The following is a 17860-nucleotide window of genomic DNA, read 5'->3' as shown; positions in this document are numbered from 1 at the left end:
AAGCCAATGACAGTGCCCAGGCCCTGAGTCCAAGCCCCAGGACTGGCCAAAAAAAGTAATAATAAATAAAATAAATTCTCACTTATTTTCCTGCCCAGGCTGGTTTTGAACTCAGATCTCAGCCTCCTGAATAGCTCGGATTACATGCATGAGCCACTGGCACCCAGCTTATGCCATTCTTATTTCAAAAACAAGAATGTGGCCAAGGAATAGAAGGGGAAACTGAGCAACATTAGAATTTCAAAGATTTTTTTTTCCTTGATTTTTATGAGCCCTTTCCTTAACATCTAAATAACTTGCTGACTGAGAATAAGTAGTACTAGAAGAGTGGTTCTGGCTATGTATATTTGATGATGGTACAATGAATATAATTCCTACTTTTAAACTATTCTTTTCTAGATCCCTTTGACTTGAATCACAATCTTGGTGCTGGAGTTTCTAGAAAAAGTAAGTTTTAATTAGAGAGATTGCATTTTTTCAATGTTCTTTAGACATTAATGTTTTCATCTTTTATCATTGTCTTCTTTCTTCAATAGTGACCAATTTTATTATGAAGGCATTTATCAATGGAAGAAAACTTTTTGGTACTCCATTTTATCCACTCATTGGCAGAGAAGCTGTAAGTTACATGATCTCAATTTTGAATCTTTTCTCAAAGAAGTTATTTTGTTCCTTTAATTTTGGTTTTATTTACGCAAGAGATAAAAAGTAGAGGAAATCAGAAATATATAAGTATGATATAATAAACATTTCAGAATTATTTGTTGTGTCCCTAGATATCTGATTATTTAACAACTTTTTAAGGGCATAATTAATTTTAAGAGCAGAATTCAGGTAACCTTAAAATTAAGATAATTAAGAATAGCCCTATAAGCCTTAAGTCTTTTTAAAAATTTATTTCTTTATTATCAAAGTGATGCACAGAGGGGTTACAGTGTCATACGTAAGGCAGTGTTTACGTTTCTTACCCAACTTGTTACCTCCTCCCTCGTTTTTTGCTTGTCCTTTTTTTTTTGCCAGTCCTGGGGCTTGGACTCAGGGCCTGAGCACTGTCCCTGGCTTCTCTTTGCTCAAGGCTAGCACTCTGCCACTTGAGCCACAGCGCCACTTCTGGCCATTTTCTGTATATGTGGTGCTGGGGAATCGAACCCAGGGCCTCATGTATATGAGGCAGGCACTATTGCCACTAGGCCGTATCCCCAGCCCTGCATGTCCTTTTTTTTTTTTTTTTTTTTTTTTTGGTTTTGTTTTCGTTGCCAGCCATATTCCCAGCCCAAACCTAGGTCTTGCGTTTAATTTTTTTTTTTTTATCACAGCATGATTCCCTTTTTCACCTCGCCCTTACCTTTCTCACCTCCCCTGTGTATTCTTTCTCATCCCTACCTTTCTATATATCTTTGTCTTTTTCTCTCCCCATTCTCTCCCCCCCTTTCTCTCTCCTCTCTTCTCCCTCTCTTTCTTTGTGCTGGTCCTTGTGCTTAAACCCAGGACCTGGGCATTGTCCCTGAGCTTTTTTGCTCGATGCCAGCACTCTTCTCTTCCAGCTTTTTGCTGGCTAATTGGAGATGAGGGTCTTTCAGACTTTTCCTGCTCTGAGTATCTGGGATTGTAGATGTGAGCAATTGCCTCCTGGCTTAATTCCAGATTTTATAAAAACTTGTAGACAGCTAACTGAATATAGGTTCTGTTGCCTTCTAGAAATATGGAGACTGTTAGGACCAGCTATGTTTTTGACAGTGCAAAATGAGCACCAGGAGGGATAAAGCAAGGTACTCTGATAAAGGACAGATGACTCTGGTTTAAGACTTGGGAAAAGTAGTCACTACAGTTTTCCTACCATCCCCCTCCTTAAATATCCTCATTTTGTATAACAAATGTCATATGGTTCTTTAGAAGTAGTTTGCAAATTAAAAAAAAATTTTTTTTTGCTCAAGCACTGTACCACTTTGAGTTATAGCGCCATTTCTAGTATACTTGTGGTTAATTGGAGATAAGAGTCTCATGGACTTTCCTGCCTGGGCTAGTTTTGAACTGTGCCCTCAGAGCTCAGCCTGTTAAGTAGCTAGGATTATAGGCATGAGCCACTGGTACCCAGCTTGAATCATTTTCAAATAAGCCAAAGAACTGCTTTATTTTCATAAAACTCTTTAAAACAGAATAATCCCTTTATGAACAACTTAGTATAGCATAAAGGATGAGCTTTAATCAGTACAGATCAAGTGCTAAATTCTTTATATGAGATTTAACCAACTGTGTTTTTTAAACTGGGAACAAATGACTTAATCTCTGTGAGCTACAGTTTCCTTATCTATTTTATCTATAGCTTCTATAAATAATGTAATGTGGATGTAAGTGCTTAGTTCTGTTACTATTGTGATGATGATGATGATGATGATTCTGTCTCTTACTATATACCCCGGTTTCAGTTACTGTGAAATCATTGTTGATATTTATTTTCTTGTTTTAAAGTCACTTTTTTATCATAATCCTTTTCATTTGGAAAGGTTATATTTATTATAGTGAGCTTTTTTCTAGTAAAATTATATTTTCTCCTTAGGAGTACTTCTTTGATTCCAGAGTGCTAACAGATGGAGAACTGGCTCCCAATGATCGATGCTGTCGTGTATGTGGAAAAATAGGCCATTACATGAAAGACTGTCCCAAAAGGAAGAGGTTGGCAAATAATTACTTATTAGTACTTCAGGGAAAATAAATTTGAGGTCAATTTGTAGCTGTAATTATGTTCAGAAATGTTATATGAACTCTTGTTCAGGGCTTTAAATTGGACTCTTGGTTATGCTGATTTGAGTAGAACTTTGTAATAGTGTGAAAAATGTATTAGAACATTCACTCATTAATTCAGTTTTCTTTGATAGAAGTATCTGTTGGTAATTGTGTTTGGAGCTAAGAAAAAAAAGTGACTAGTGCATGGGGTTATTGTTGAGGACTTGACAGTCAGGCAGACCAGTAATAAAAATATGCTGAACCTGACTCCTTGGGATATATACACACATACATACTGTGAGCTATACCTATATATTATGTAACTTCAGATACATACATTGTATACCCCCTGCAAAATGTATCTTATGGTGCATATGCCCTCAAGTTCTACATGGTATACTTAGCTGCCAGGAAATTTCCCTTTTTCATCTCAAATCTGACTTAATGTGAAAAATATGCATTTTTTAGTGTGAAAAATCTCCTAGATTTACCACTTATTTTCTGACTACTTAGGTCTTTTCTCAGCTTCAGTTTCTTTTTTTTTTTTTTTTTTTTTGGCCAGTCCTGGGCCTCGGACTCAGGGCCTGAGCACTGTCCCTGGCTTCTTCCCGCTCATGAGCACTGTCCCTGGCTTCTTCCCGCTCAAGGCTAGCACTCTGCCACCTGAGCCACAGCGCCCCTTCTGGCCGTTTTCCATATATGTGGTGCTAGGGAATCAAACTGAGAGCTTCATGTGTAGGAGGCAAGCGCTCTTGCCACTAGGCCATATTCCCAGCCCAGCTTCAGTTTCTTTTTTAGAGATGTGAATCATTAGTCTCTAAGGAATAGCAGTTTAAAAATTTAAATATATAGTATAAAACTATTAGAATATAGTTTCTGACAGATAGGTGTACTACAGATGTGAGGTTTCTTCAGTGAAAAAATTGCATGAAACAGTGTGTGATAACAGTGTTACTCTCTGTGTTACTGTGTATGGTTTAGTTTGCTTTGTGGCTTGTTCAGTTTACAAGTCCCTAGCCCCGCATTATTGGTATCAGCAGTTTACTGTTTAGACTAAAGAAGAAAGACAGTGAAGAAGAAAAGGAAGGGAATGAAGAAGAGAAAGACTCCCGAGACCTTCTTGACTCTCGTGACCCCCGAGACCTCAGATGCTTTATATGTGGAGATGCAGGACATATACGTAGGGAGTGTCCAGAGGTGAAGCTGGCCCGTCAGAGGAACAGCAGTGTGGCAGGTAAGTATAAAAAGCCAAAAATACCTGGGGAGGGCTGGGGATATGTCCTAGTGGCAAGGGAGCTTGCCTCATATACATGAGGCACTGGGTTCGATTCCCCAGCACCACATATACAGAAAACAGCCAGAAGTGGCGCTGTGGCTCAAGTGGCAGAGTGCTAGCCTTGAGCAAAAAGAAGCCAGGGACAGTGCTCAGGCCCTGAGTCCAAGGCCCAGGACTGGCCCAAAAAAAAAAATACCTGGGGATGCTGCTCAGTATTAGAATGTTTATCTACTATGGGTAATGTGCTGGGTTTGAACTGGAGTACCACAAGAAAAAAAGAAATGGGCAAAAATGATTTCTGGCAGAAATAAACTCATGTATGTTTATGTCAGGACCCTTGTTCCTCTATTCTCAACACAGTTATAAGATTTGGGGCCTTTTAATTTCTTAAAGAGTTAACATTTAGAGAACAAAGTTATTAGCCTGAATATTGCTTCCATATTTACAATCAAGCTATCCACAATCTGTTACACTCAGCTGACTCCCTCTAAGTATTCTCTGGTTTGAGTCAGACTCTTTATTTTGCTCACTGTTAACATAGACACCCAGCAGCCAGCGTGGTCAGAAAAGTCTCAGACTCTTTATCTCCAATAAACTACTTAGAAAAAAGCCAGAAGTACTGCCGTGGCTCAATTGGCAGAGTGCTAGATTTGAGCACAAAGAGGCTTAGAGACAGTGCCCAGGTTCTGAGTTTAGACCAGGACACCCCCCTCCCAATCTCTCTCTCTCTCTTTGTCTCTCTCTCTCTCTCTCTCTCTCTCTCTCTCTCTCTCTCTCTCTCTCACTCACACTCACACACACACACACACACACACACACACACACACACGATAAAAGATACTTTCTGTGTCTTGATTTTCTTTGTGGTATCTTCTTCTCTTAGCAGCCCAGTTGGTCCGCAATCTTGTAAATGCCCAACAGGTGGCCGGCTCAGCTCAGCAACAGGGTGAACAGTCTATGAGGACTAGACAGTCCTCAGAATGTGTAAGTACTCTGCCTGTGAATGAGTTTCTCAGGAGGATGCTATGTGTAATGGGTGAAAAGGGTTTATCTTCTCAGACTGGCAAGTATGATCTTTAAGATGACATGGTGCCTTGTAGAAGTGTCCTTGCCTTGCTAGGCCCATAAAGTTGAAGGGACAATCTATTGAGGTAAGATAGATACATGACCCCATTTGGTAAATAAAATAGTAACTACCTAATATGCTAGATTTTCCCAGTAGAAAAATGTCAATATTAATAAAAATTGAAATGTTTCCTTTTCTTCACTTGCTGCTGAACTGAACTGTGTACAAATTGGTGCTTCTTTTGCTAATGGAAATTCAATTTTATCTTCCCATTTTAGAGACTACTAGTGATTAAATGTAGAAGGAGAGGGAACCCTGAGGGAACATGTGGGGTTTTAAAAATATTGTTATTGTAGAGTTGATATACACAGAGGTTATAGTTACATGAATCAGGTAATAAATAATGAGTACAATGTGTCCTCTTCTGTCGCTTTCTCCCAGTTTTCCCCTCCTGTTCCTACCCACAAGATGTACAGTTCATTTTCCACATAGTGTCTAGTGAGTACCACTGTTGTGTTCGCTTTGCTCCACCTTTTCTGTGCCTTCCTTTGCCCTCCCAAATACAAACTTAAGACAAAGGGAAAACAAAAACAGCAACAATGGAAACTAAAAGTGTCTCATTTCCTTTTCTTAAAGTTCATACATTATTTTATGTGATCATATGCACATAGCTATTGAGCCTTTGTCAACCACTACTATGCATACCCTCCTTTGTCCTCAGTGTGTGAATGTCTAGAGTCCTCTGTAATTTATTATGTCCCAGTGTATGTGCATATATCTATACATCTCTCTATATATTCCTTGTATGTATTTCCTTGTAGATTGACAGGCACATTCTCTTTATCACAAATGAAGGAAACCATGCAGTCTTATGTTCCTTTAGCTCTGGCTTACTTTGCTTAATATAATTTTTTCCGAGTCTTTCAATTTCCTTATGAGTGGTACAATATCATCCTTTTCAATGGATGAATAGAATTCCATTGTGTATATACACCACATTTTCTTGATCCATTTGTCCACTGAAGGACATCTGGGTTGATTCCAGATACTGGCTATCGTAGACAATGGTGTGATGAACATCACTGTTCTAGTGGCTTTAGTGTGGCCTACTTGTGGTCCATTGGATAATGCCCAGGAGTGGGATTGCTGGGTGATAGGGAGCTCTATGTTTAGTCTTTTAAGGAACCTCCATATTACTTCCCAGAATGGTTGAACAAGTTTATAGTCCCATCAGCAGTGTAATAGAGTTCCCTTTGGACCATATCCTGCCAGCTTTGTTATTGTTATTGTTAGTTTTCTTGATAATGGCCATTCTAACCAGATTGAGGTAGAATCTCAATGTTGTTTTTATTTGGATTACTTCTGTGGAACATGTGTTTTTATGTAGGGTATTCAAAAACAAGTTTATACCATTATAATGTATTGATTTTACTGAAAGATGGATTTGGAATTAGGCATGGTGGTACATACCTATAATCCCAGCATTTAGGAAGCTGAGATAGGTTGATTTTAAGTTCAAGGCCAGCCAAGGCTATCTTAGAAAGGGTAGGGAAAGATTGGTTGTTCTACTATATTGAATGAGAGACTATCTATTGTACTATTTCTTCCTTTTTTTTTTGCTGGTCCTGGGACTTTATAATTTTAATAAACAATATAACTAACAAATTGCCAGGTGCCAGTGGCTCAAGCCTGTAATCCTAGCTACTTAGGAGGCTGAGATCTGAGGATCAAGGTTCAAAGTCAGTGTGGGCAGGAAAGTCCGTGAGACTTTTATTTCCAATTATCCACCAGAAATCTGAAAGTGGCACTGTGGCTCAAGTGATAGAGCGCCAGCACTAGCCTTGAGCTGAATATCCCAGGGACAGTGCCCAGGCCCAGAGTTAGAGCCCCACAACCTATAAAAAATACAAACAAAACCTAACAAATGACAAGGTATATTTTATTATATGCAATATATTATGTATTCTTTTTTTTTTTTTTTTTTTTTGGGCCAGTCCTGGGCCTTGGACTCAGGGCCTGAGCACTGTCCCTGGCTTCTTCCCGCTCAAGGCTAGCACTCTGCCACTTGAGCCACAGCGCCGCTTCTGGCTGTTTTCTGTATATGTGGTGCTGGGGAATCGAACCTAGGGCCTCGTGTATCCGAGGCAGGCACTCTTGCCACTAGGCTATATCCCCAGCCCCTATGTATTCTTTATTATAGTAATTGTTACACTTTTCTTTTTCTTTTCTTTGTTGCTTGAACTCAGGGACCTACACGCTATTCCTGAGCTTTTTTTTTTTTTTTTTTTTTTTTTTTTTTTTGTGCTCAAGGATAGGGCCCTAAAACTAGAGCCACAGCTCCACTTTCAACTTTTTGCTGGGAAATTGGAGATTAGAGTCTCATGGACTTTCCTACCTAGAATAGTTTGATCTTCAGATCTCAGCCTCCTGAGTAGTGAGGATTACAGGCATGAGCCACCAAAGTATAGTTGTACATTTTATTGCGATTGCTTATGTGATCTTTTCCTGTTTTCTCCTACCCCTTGAAAACTTTAAGCTCCATGAAAGCATACATGCTATGATTATATTTCCTGTACTTAGGATAATATGCAGTTGATAATTGACACTCAGTAGATACTTGTTGAGGGACTGAATGAAAGTGACCATGAATTACTTACATGTAAGTTTCTAGTTCATCATGGGAAATACGTTCATGTTCTCTGTACTGTACAGAAATGATAGCTAGTCTGTGTTCCCTTTGGACAATAAATTTTTTTAAGGCAGTATCTGTGGAAGGGAAGATTTGAGGATCATAGAAGAGTTTATCTTTATGTAAAACGAAGTTTTAGCTGAAACATACATGTATAGTTCTGCATGTAATGTTCTGATAAAATAACTTCATAATTTGTATCTCAATAAACTCAACTTTTATAAAATGAAAATGTTTGTAAATTTATTTTAAAATGTTATTTTTTCTCTCTTCTCTGCAGTCTGATTCACCATCTTACTCTCCTCAGCCCCAGCCATTTCCACAAAATTCTTCCCAATCAGCTGCTATTACCCAGTCTCCATCCCAGCCAGGATCCCAACCTAAGCTTGGCCCACCTCAGCAGGGAGCCCAGCCCCCACATCAGGTCCAGATGCCCTTGTATAACTTTCCCCCATCACCACCAGCTCAGTATTCTCCCATGCACAATATGGGATTGTTGCCAATGCACCCCCTCCAGATCCCCACCCCATCATGGCCTATCCATGGCCCAGTGATCCACTCTGCACCAGGCAGTGCCCCCAGCAATATTGGCCTGAACGATCCCAGCATAATCTTTGCACAGCCTGCTGCCAGACCTGTGGCAATCCCTAGTTCCTCTCATGATGGACACTGGCCTCGAACTGTGGCTCCAAATTCCCTGGTGAACAATGGTGCAGTGGGGAATTCAGGTAACCTTTTTTTTTTTTTTAAATTTTGTATCTGTACAAAAGTTGGGCAATTGACTTTTTTGGGTAAATTATTTATGAAGATGTAGTTTAGGATTAGCTATCGGTTTTATATATACCTTAGATTTGAATCTTGGTTATGCCATTTATTATCATAATATTGGTTTCATTCCTGAAACATACTTAATATAGCACCTATCTCAGTGATATAGTGAACATTAAATGAGGTAATACACTTAAATGCTAATTTTTTTGTGTCTTTTTTTTTGTTTCTTCCTGGGGCTTGAACTCAGGGCCTGCACACTGAGTTCTTGACTTTTCTGACAAGGCTGGCTTTGATTGAACTATGATCCTCAGATCTCAGCCTCCTTAGAAGCTAGGATTATAGGTATAAGCCACTGATGCCTGGCCTTTTCATTGCTTTTTTTTAATACTTGGTATTCACAGCTGGTAAAATTGAAGGGTTAAGTAACTTAACTATCATTTCTGATAGTTAATTTATGATACATCCAAAATTTAAACTTAGCATTTTTCTTCAAAACCTGTGCCTTTATTGTGTCTCTAAGTAAGGAGCAATTCTTTATAAAGCAGAAGTACTAATAGCAATGAGCATTCCAATATAAATCATACTCATTATAGAAGATTATGAAAAGGAAGTAATTTATAATCTCAGTTGTTACACATAACTAAGTAAACTTTTGACATATATATTATACTTGCTTATTTAAAAATAGTTTGTATTGTTGGGCACTGGTAGCTTATGCCTGTAATCAATCCTAGCTACTCAGGAGTCTGATATCCGAGGATCATTGTTGAAAGCTAGCCCCAGCAGGACAGTCCATAATACTCTTTTTTTTTTTGGCCAGTCTTGGAGTTTGAACTCAAGGCCTGAGCACTGTCCCTGATCTTCTTTTGCTCAAGGCTAGCACTCTACCACTTGAGCCACTTCTGTTTTTTTCTAATTAAGTGGTACTGAGGAATTGAACCCAGGGCTTCATGCATGCTAGGCAATCACTGTACCATTAAGCCACGTTCCTACCCCCCATGATACTCTTAAATCTCTAATTAACCACCCAAAAAGTCGGAAGTGATGCTGTGGCTCAAGCGGTAGAGTGCTAGCCTTGAGCAAAAAAGCCTAGTCCCTGAGTTTAAGCCCCAGGGTTGGTGGCATGCTCAAGGCTACTAGCCACAGCGCCACTTCTGGGTTTTTCTGTTTATGTGGTATTGAGGAATTGAACCCAGGGCTTTATGCATGCTAGGCAAGCACTCTACCACTAAGCCACATTCCCAGCTCCTAGTAATTTCATTTATTTTAAAATCTGATCTCTTAACCACCATTAAAAAGTTTTATTGGCTTGATAACCTAATCAAATTCTAGACATTGGATCAAATGCCTTTAAAAATTGTATTTTTTAAAACATCAACAAAATCAAGTCCATTACCATAGCCCCAAACACTACTCATTTTTTCAAGGTTTGTATATAAAAAGAATATTTTACTTGATTTATTTGAATCAGGATCAAAACAAAGTCTGTAATAGTAGTATAGGTGGTTTTTATACTTCATGGCTGTTCTTTAATTTATAAGCTCCCCTTAGTATTTTCCCCTTATTATTTGTTGAACTAGAATTTCTCATTTTTCAGTTTGTTGGTGGTTTATTTTCAGTTTAAGCTAATGTGTATTTCTGGCCTGTAAACTAGTAGATTTTGAGACTACATTAAATTGAGGTTTAGTTGACAAAAATTTCTTTGTTCTTTATTTCTTGTTCCCCTTCAGTAGGAATTGAAGTAACTGTCTGGTTGTTCCTGTTTTAGTAAGTTAAGATTAATCTGTCAGTTAATTAGGGTTTGCCTGTTCTTTCCACTGTAAAATAAAGTTCTTCATTTGTATTTAATGGTCTAAAGTTATTGATTCATGCCAACAGCTATTATTTTATTAGTAGTTTAAAAATAGCTTTGTAGTTACTCTTCTCTAAAGAACTTTTTCTTATTAACTGTGATTACCCAAAAATAGTTTGTATAGGGAATGTAGATAAAAATATGATTCTTTTCATTTGTTTTTAAAAGAACTTCAGAGATAATTTTAAATGAAAGTATGGGGACCGGGAATATGGCCTAGTGGTAAAAGTGCTTGCATGAAACCCTGGGTTTGATTCCTTAGCACCACATATATGGAAAAAGCCAGGAGTTGCTCTGTGGCTCAAGTGGTAGAGTACTAGCCTTGAGCAAAAAGAAGCCAGGGACGGTGCTCAGGCCCTGAGTCCAAGCCTCAGGACTGGGGAAAAAAAAAAAAAAAGAAAGTATGGTATTTCTTAGAGAACTATGGAAAAGGTTTCTTAAGCCTGATTGGAAGTCAGTTACTTTGCTGGACAGAAGTCCCAGAATATGAGAACTCATTACAATTCTAATACCATAGAATATACGGCATACATGGGCTTTCTAATGTGAGCTTTACTAACCTAAGCCAGTAGACAGTGGTACATTCCTAATATGTACCATGATATCAATTGATATATCCAGGAAGATAGGCCCGATATTTTACTTAAATTTTTATAAATTCAAGCCTTTTTTCCACCACTGCTTAGTTGATCTCCATGTTTCAGTCACAATCAACTGTTACTAAAATGTCTCATAAACGTGCTATACTAGCTCTTGCCTCTGGTTGTTAACCTAAATGGTTCCTTATCATGGGCATATCCTCTGCATTATTTCTGCTATCTACTCTCATACCTTCTTCTGCCATGCCCCAGAATTTGGCTAACTCACCCATCGTTTCACTTTTAAAAAAATTACATTATTTCAAGAAGCGTGTGTGTATGTGTGTGTACATGCATGTTGTGCAATGCATATATGCGTGCACATGCCAACTCAGGGCCTCCCATTCTCACTTAGCTTTTTTCTCAGGCCTGTCTCTACCATTTAATCCAAACATCCATTTCTGACTTTCTCTGGTTCATTGGAGATAAGTGTCTCTAGTTTACTGCTTGGGCTGGCTTCAAACTGCTATACTCATATCATGAGTATGTAGGATTATAGACATGAACTTCTTTTGCCCAGCTTCAAGAAACTTTTAGCATTTCTGGTCTGATCCTTGGTATATGCTCTTTTTTTCTCTTCCCTATTTCTTTATACCTATATGATAATTGTCTTATGGGCTAAAATTGCCTGTTTATCTGCATAACCCATTAGACTGAACTTCTGGTGGCTAAAAATTGCTTCTTGTGTCATTGATTGGTAGCTAGTGTAGTCTAGATACATTCCATGTCATACTATTATAAACTGTTAATCTTAAGTATTTTTTATACAACTTACATACTAAAACTTAAATTATTACTGTGTTAAAATGAAGACTGAATGCAAATACATTAAAATGATCATTTTTATTAAGAGTTACAGTTATTCCAACTCTTCCGTGGGAAAATACTTGGTTATGAATGAATAAAGGAGATTGAAATATATCTCAGAAATTATCCCTTCACATTAAAACTTTTCTCAAGTGGCCGTGACTTAAATCTGTATACCCAGCATCATTTACTAAATCCCCAGAATTTCAGCCCTTCAGTTTCCCCTTCAGTTTCAGCCCTTAGTTGTAACATGACTTAGAGTTTACATCGAACTAATGGCTGAGCTGTAAGAATGCAAATAAAAGTCTTAGTTTTCTTGTATCCTTCTTTTCTGGTAGAAAGTTCAGTGAATAAAGGCAGGGTTTTTCAGTTATTTCTTAGCACACTGTAACACTTGAATGAGAAAAGCGACCAGAAACTATTCAGAAGATTTGTTGGGTACTGCACTTGGAAAAAGAAAAATGTAACTAATGATACATCTTAAAGGAAAATAGATTTTGAAGGCTGAATAGATTTTAAGGAGATGGTTCACCATAGCAAGAATTGTGTCCCATATTTTTAAAATTTCCTACTGATATGCCAGAACTTGTGCAAGCCACTGTTTTTTGCTGTTGTTGGTCATGGGGCTGGAACGCAAAGCCTGGGTGCTGTCCCTGAGCCAAGACTAGTATGGTATTCTATCAATTTGACCCATTTTTCTGATGGTTAGCTGGAGATAAAAATCTCCACAGACTTTCCTGCCTAGCTGGCTTTGAACCATGATCCTAAGATATCAGACCCCTGACTAGGATTACAGGCGTTAGCCACTGGTGCCACTTTATATTTATTTCATTCAATTATCATTACAATTGTAAATTCAGAAGGAAGCCTTCATGCTTGGACTTAGAACTGTTTGATTCCAAAGCCCAAGATCTCAATGATTATACCACAATCCCTCAAGCTTCTAAGAGGACTTTCAGAATCCATTTAAGCCCAAGACAGATAATTTATTCGAGGATTGTTAGCATTTACTTAAGAATAAAATGTAAGTTCCTTAACAGGATGTATATATGCCTTTGAGACATGTTTTTCCAACGACCCATTAAGCCTTTTTTCTACTAATTCCATCTTTTTCTATATTGCTGATTGTTTCTTTTCCCTCCTTCCTTCCTTCCTTCCTTCCTTCCTTCCTTCCTTCCTTCCTTCCTTCCTTCCTTCCTTCCTTCCTTCCTTCCTTCCTTCCTTCCTTCCTTCCTTCCTTCCTTCCTTCCTTCCTTCCTTCCTTCCTTCCTTCCTTCCTTCCTTCCTTCCTTCCTTCCTTCCTTCCTTCCTTCCTTCCTTCCTTCCTTCCTTCCTTCCTTCCTTCCTTCCTCTCTCTTTCTTTTTTTTTTTGGGGGGGGGGGAGTCCTGGGGCTTGGACTCATGGACTAAGCACTGTCCCTGGTTTCTTTTTGCTGAAGGCTAGCACTCTACCACTTGAGCCACAGCGCCACTTCTAACTGTGGTGCTGAGGAATCAAACCCAGGGCTTTCATGTATATGAGGCAAGCACTGTACCACTAGGCCATATTCCCAGCCCTGCTGATTGTTTCATACTCTGAAATTTCTGTGCTTTTCTTTCCTTTTTATACTTCTTTTACTCCCTGAAATGCTGTCTTCAACCCCATTTTCCTAACTTGTTCCTTGTTTTATTTTGTTGTTGTTGGTTTGGGAACTTAAACGCAGGGCCTGGGTACTGTCCTTGACCTTTTGTGCTCGAGACTACTGCTACACCACTTTGAGCCACATGTTTGCTTCTGGTTTTTTGGTAGTTAATTGGAGATAAGAATCTCTCAGGGCTAGGAATGTGGCTTAGTGGTAGAGTGCTCGCCTTTTATGCACGAAGCCCTGAGTTCCATTCCTTAGCACCACATAAACAGAAAAAGCCACAAGTGGCGCTGTGGCTCAGTGGTAGAGGGCTAGCTTTGAGCAAAAAGGAAGCCAGGTACAGTGCTCAGGCCCTGAGTCCCAAGTCCAGGACTGGCAAAAAAAAAAAAAAAGAATCCCCTGCCTAAGCTGGCTTTGAACCATGATCCTCAGATCTCATCCTCCTGAGTAGCTAGGATGACAGTTGTAAGTTACCAGCATCCACCTTGTTACTTGTTTCTAAAATATACCACTTAGTCCTTTAAAGAAAATGTTCTTTAACCTTCAAAGCCTACGTAAGCCCTTCTTCACAATGCCTTTGCCTATCTTCTATAACAGTTGTATTACATAATTGTTTATATCTTATTCCGTATCTGTCTTATAATAATCAAATCATAATGCTTGGATTCTTGGAATTTTCTTTTTTGGTAATCAGTTTGGCACAGTTCACAACTTATAGTGTATTTTTATAGAATGAAGGAACATTTGAATGAAGAAGTATTTTAAAATGTATTGTTCTTGTCTTTTTGAAATGCAGAGCCACGCTTTCGAGGACTAAACCCTCCAATTCCTTGGGAACATGCACCACGTCCTCATTTTCCCCTTGTCCCAGCTTCGTGGCCTTATGGTTTGCATCAAAACTTCATGCATCAGGGAAATGCAAGATTTCAGCCCAACAAACCTTTCTATACTCAAGGTATCATTGAATTGCTGGGTGGGTTTTACTCCTACAGGGTGCCTCAGTGAAGGCCAGGATCTGGGAGTGAAAATGTCAGACATTCAAGAAACAATGTATGTCAGACCCTAATACATGCTTCTTGCTCAAGAGTAAAATAAAATCTCCACACTTAACATTTCATTAGAAGAACCCAACATGTAAAATTAAACAAGAATAGGAGTTCAGGGGAATGAGTTAATACTGCCCTACTAGAGGGATCAGGGTTTGGATACTAGAGATTATATCATATAAGATTCTGACATTTGACTTTGGTTTTATGACAGAAGATTTTTTTCCAGTCTGGGAATGTGGCTTAGTGGTAGAGTGTTTGTCTAGCATACATGAAGCCTTGGGTTTGATTCCTCAGCACCACATATACAGAAAAAGACAGAAGTGGCACTGTAACTCAAATTGTCAAGTACGAATGAGCCTTGAGCAAAAAGAAGCCAGGGATAGTGCCCAGGCCCTGAGTTCAAGCCCCAGGACTGGCAAAAAAAAAAAAATTTTTTTTTTTGTTTTCTCTGAGAGAATATTATACAAAATACCATTGAGTTTTATATAACATTGATGACAAAAAGAAAATAAACCTACAGGATGGAGTTATAAGGTAGATGCATATGAGTGATAGAGCTAGAAAGGATCTTCTGAAACCATACCAGTGAGGGAGTTTTGCACTTTGTTTAGTCAACAGGAGATACTTAATAGAAGTTTTTGCATCAAAAAGACATTATCAGGGGCTGGGAATATGGCCTAGTGGCAAGAGTGCTTGCCTCCTACACATGAAGCTCTTGGTTCGATTCCTCAGCACCACATATATGGAAAACGGCCAGAAGGGGCGCTGTGGCTCAAGTGGCAGAGTGCTAGCCTTGAGCAGAAAGAAGCCAGGGACACCTGCGCTCAGGCCCTGAGTCCAAGGCCCAGGACTGGCCAAAAAAAAGACATTATCAGATTTCTTTCTTTTTTTTTTTTTTTTTTTTTTTGCCAGTCCTGGGCCTTGAGCTCAGGGCCTATATACTGTCCCTGGCTTCTTTTTGCTCAAGGCCAGCACTCTTATCACTTGAACCACAGCACCACTTCTGGCTTTTTTCTATATGTGTGGTGCTGAGGAATCGAACCCAGGGTTTCATGTATGTGAGGCAAGCACTCTACCACTAGGCCATATTCCCAGCCCTCAGATTTCTTTATTAAAAGTAGGACATTTTATTTTAATGTGTTGGTGCTATAGTTGTACCATGGCTTTAACAATAGGCAATAAGTATCACAAACAAAAAATTACAAGGAACTAGGAATATTTTAACTATCAGCCTCAAAAGTATCTGTCCTTGGGGCTGGGAATATGGCCTAGTGGTTCAATTCCTCAGCACCACATAAACAGAAAAAGCCAGAAGTGGCGCTGTGGCTCAAGTGGTAGAGTGCTAGCCATCTGTCTTGGGCTGCGACGTAGCTCACTGGCAAAGTGCTTGCCTAGCAAGGGTAACATAATGTACTAGGGTTTGGATCCTCTGTACCAAAAAAGAAAAGACACACCCACAAAACGTATCTGTTAGACAGGTGCCAGTGGCTCATACCTGCAATTCTACCTACTCAGGAGGCTAAGATCTGAGGATTGTGGTTCAAAGCCAGCCCAGGCAGGAAAGTCTGTGAGACTCTTATCTTCCAACTAATCACAGAAAAAACTGGAAGTTTCGCTGTGGCTCAAGGGGTAGAGTGCTAGCTAGCACTGAACAAAAGGAGCCCAGAGGTAGCGCCCAGGCCCAGAGTTCAAGCCCCGGAATGGGTTTTAAAAAAGGTGGTGGGAATGAGAGGCTGAGTTCAAGCCCTAGGACCAGCCAAAAAAAAAAAAAAGAAGGAAAAGTATTCATCCCAGCAGAAATACTAGTAGTCAAGGAAAAAAAGAATTGGAAGAAATTAAAAAGACAAGTCTGTATCTCCCTCTTGCTGCATGGGGACCAGGAAATGTTTCTTCCATTTCCCTTGTTCTCCGTACATTATCCTGTTATACTAAAATAAATCCTTGATAAATCCTTAAAAAGAAATTAGGGATATATATGTTTGTAGAAAGAAACAATTTTAAAGGGAAGCCCATGGTATAACTTGGCTTGATATATTTAGGTCATCTTAAATTTGCTATATTCTGCTGGGACACTTCTTTGTTATAATGGGATGGGATACCCTTGGCTACAGTTGGGTTCTTTCTTGAGTAGAGATCTAGGGCCGAGGGAAGTTAATTAGTTGTATAAACCCTTTTAAGAGAGGAGAGTCTGAACATTTTCTCCTTGATCTCTGCCCCATTTCTTTTGTCTACTTATACATACCTACATTTCTCTCCCACTTCTCCTGTATATTCTCCTCCAAATGTTTAGCATGGCTCTTCCATTATAGAAATAGAGAACTAGTTACAAGTTGATTATTGTAAGGGGATGTCAGATAAATAGGCACAAGCCTTTCAGTTTCCTGTCTGTGTTGTGTCCAACAGACAGATGTTCCGCCCGTCGGTGTAGAGAGCGTTGTCCCCACCCACCAAGAGGAAACGTGTCGGAGTAATGCGAGTCCATTTTCTTTCAGCTGGTCTACCGATGCACAGCCAACAGCCAATCCTGCTGTCTCAAGGGTATCCGTACCTCAATGTCAGTTACATTCAGCAGAAAAAGTGACATTTAATGGAAAGCAAAACAAATCAGGTCCTGATTTAAAATTTTAACACGTTTAGATAGCTTATTTAAATTCTAAGACTGTTTTTAAACACTGTATTATTTGTATATAAATATGAACTATAGTTTTTACTAGTATCACCAAATTGAGTGATACAAATTTCATCTATTTTATTACCCTATTTTTAAGGGAATTTTATGTTTTGTTTAACCTTGATGAAATTGTATAAAGAGAGAATTTAAAAATGACATTCTTTATTTTCTATTAGCTGTATTCATACTTTGGTTGCTTCAGACTTTATATATATTGTTCTTAAGAATTAGGGAAGAATTTCATGTGTTTTAAATCTGTCACTTCTATTCCTTACAGAACCTTGTAGTGCCAAAAACTTTTTAAAAGGTTAAAAAAAAAGCCCTACAACATGAAGATTCAAACTTTCTTTTACATACTTGTATATTGAATATATTCAAACTTGAATGGAAAATTGCTTTTGTCTGTATTTGAAGTTCTATTTTAAGTTAATAAATCTTTTTGACAAGAGTCAAATTTGGTTAATTCATCTGGTCTAAAAAGACTTGTACTTTCATTGAATATTACTTAGTTTTAGAGATTCAAGGATCTTTTCTTGTCCTTTATTTTATTGGATTATCACAATTATATGAAGTTGATAGATGCAGATGCTATCTTCATTTTGTCATTGAAAATGAAATGCAAGAGGAAAGCAGAGCACACTTACAGGTTGGAATTTGAATCAAAATAGAACTATTGAGGGCTAGAATGTAGC

The 17860-nt window shown here is 38.6% G+C and overlaps 1 protein-coding gene across 7 annotated transcripts in view; it reads left to right on the top strand.

The window, feature by feature from the left end:
• The window catches only part of Tut4 (terminal uridylyl transferase 4), a 95739-nt gene extending 78123 nt beyond the window's left edge, over positions 1-17616 (top strand). For 2 of the 7 annotated variants that reach the window (XM_048351311.1, XM_048351312.1), the window contains exons 23-30: positions 400-447; positions 537-619; positions 2558-2673; positions 3762-3958; positions 4884-4984; positions 8036-8483; positions 14245-14403; positions 16990-17616. In XM_048351311.1, the coding sequence (XP_048207268.1) occupies positions 400-447; positions 537-619; positions 2558-2673; positions 3762-3958; positions 4884-4984; positions 8036-8483; positions 14245-14403; positions 16990-17078 (1241 nt within the window). In that variant the 3' untranslated portion in view covers positions 17079-17616. Of the gene's footprint in view, positions 1-399; positions 448-536; positions 620-2557; positions 2674-3761; positions 3959-4883; positions 4985-8035; positions 8484-14244; positions 14404-16900 lie in introns of all 7 variants that reach the window. The other 5 variants (XM_048351314.1, XM_048351313.1, XM_048351316.1 and 2 more) reach the window with 5 other exon arrangements.
• The last annotated feature ends 244 nt before the right edge of the window (positions 17617-17860 follow it).

This window comes from Perognathus longimembris, chromosome 7 (genome assembly GCF_023159225.1).
Source record: "Perognathus longimembris pacificus isolate PPM17 chromosome 7, ASM2315922v1, whole genome shotgun sequence".
In the NCBI taxonomy this organism is placed as follows: Eukaryota; Metazoa; Chordata; class Mammalia; order Rodentia; family Heteromyidae; genus Perognathus; species Perognathus longimembris.
Note: the sequence above shows the minus strand (reverse complement) of the source record. Positions and strands in the feature narration are given on the sequence as shown.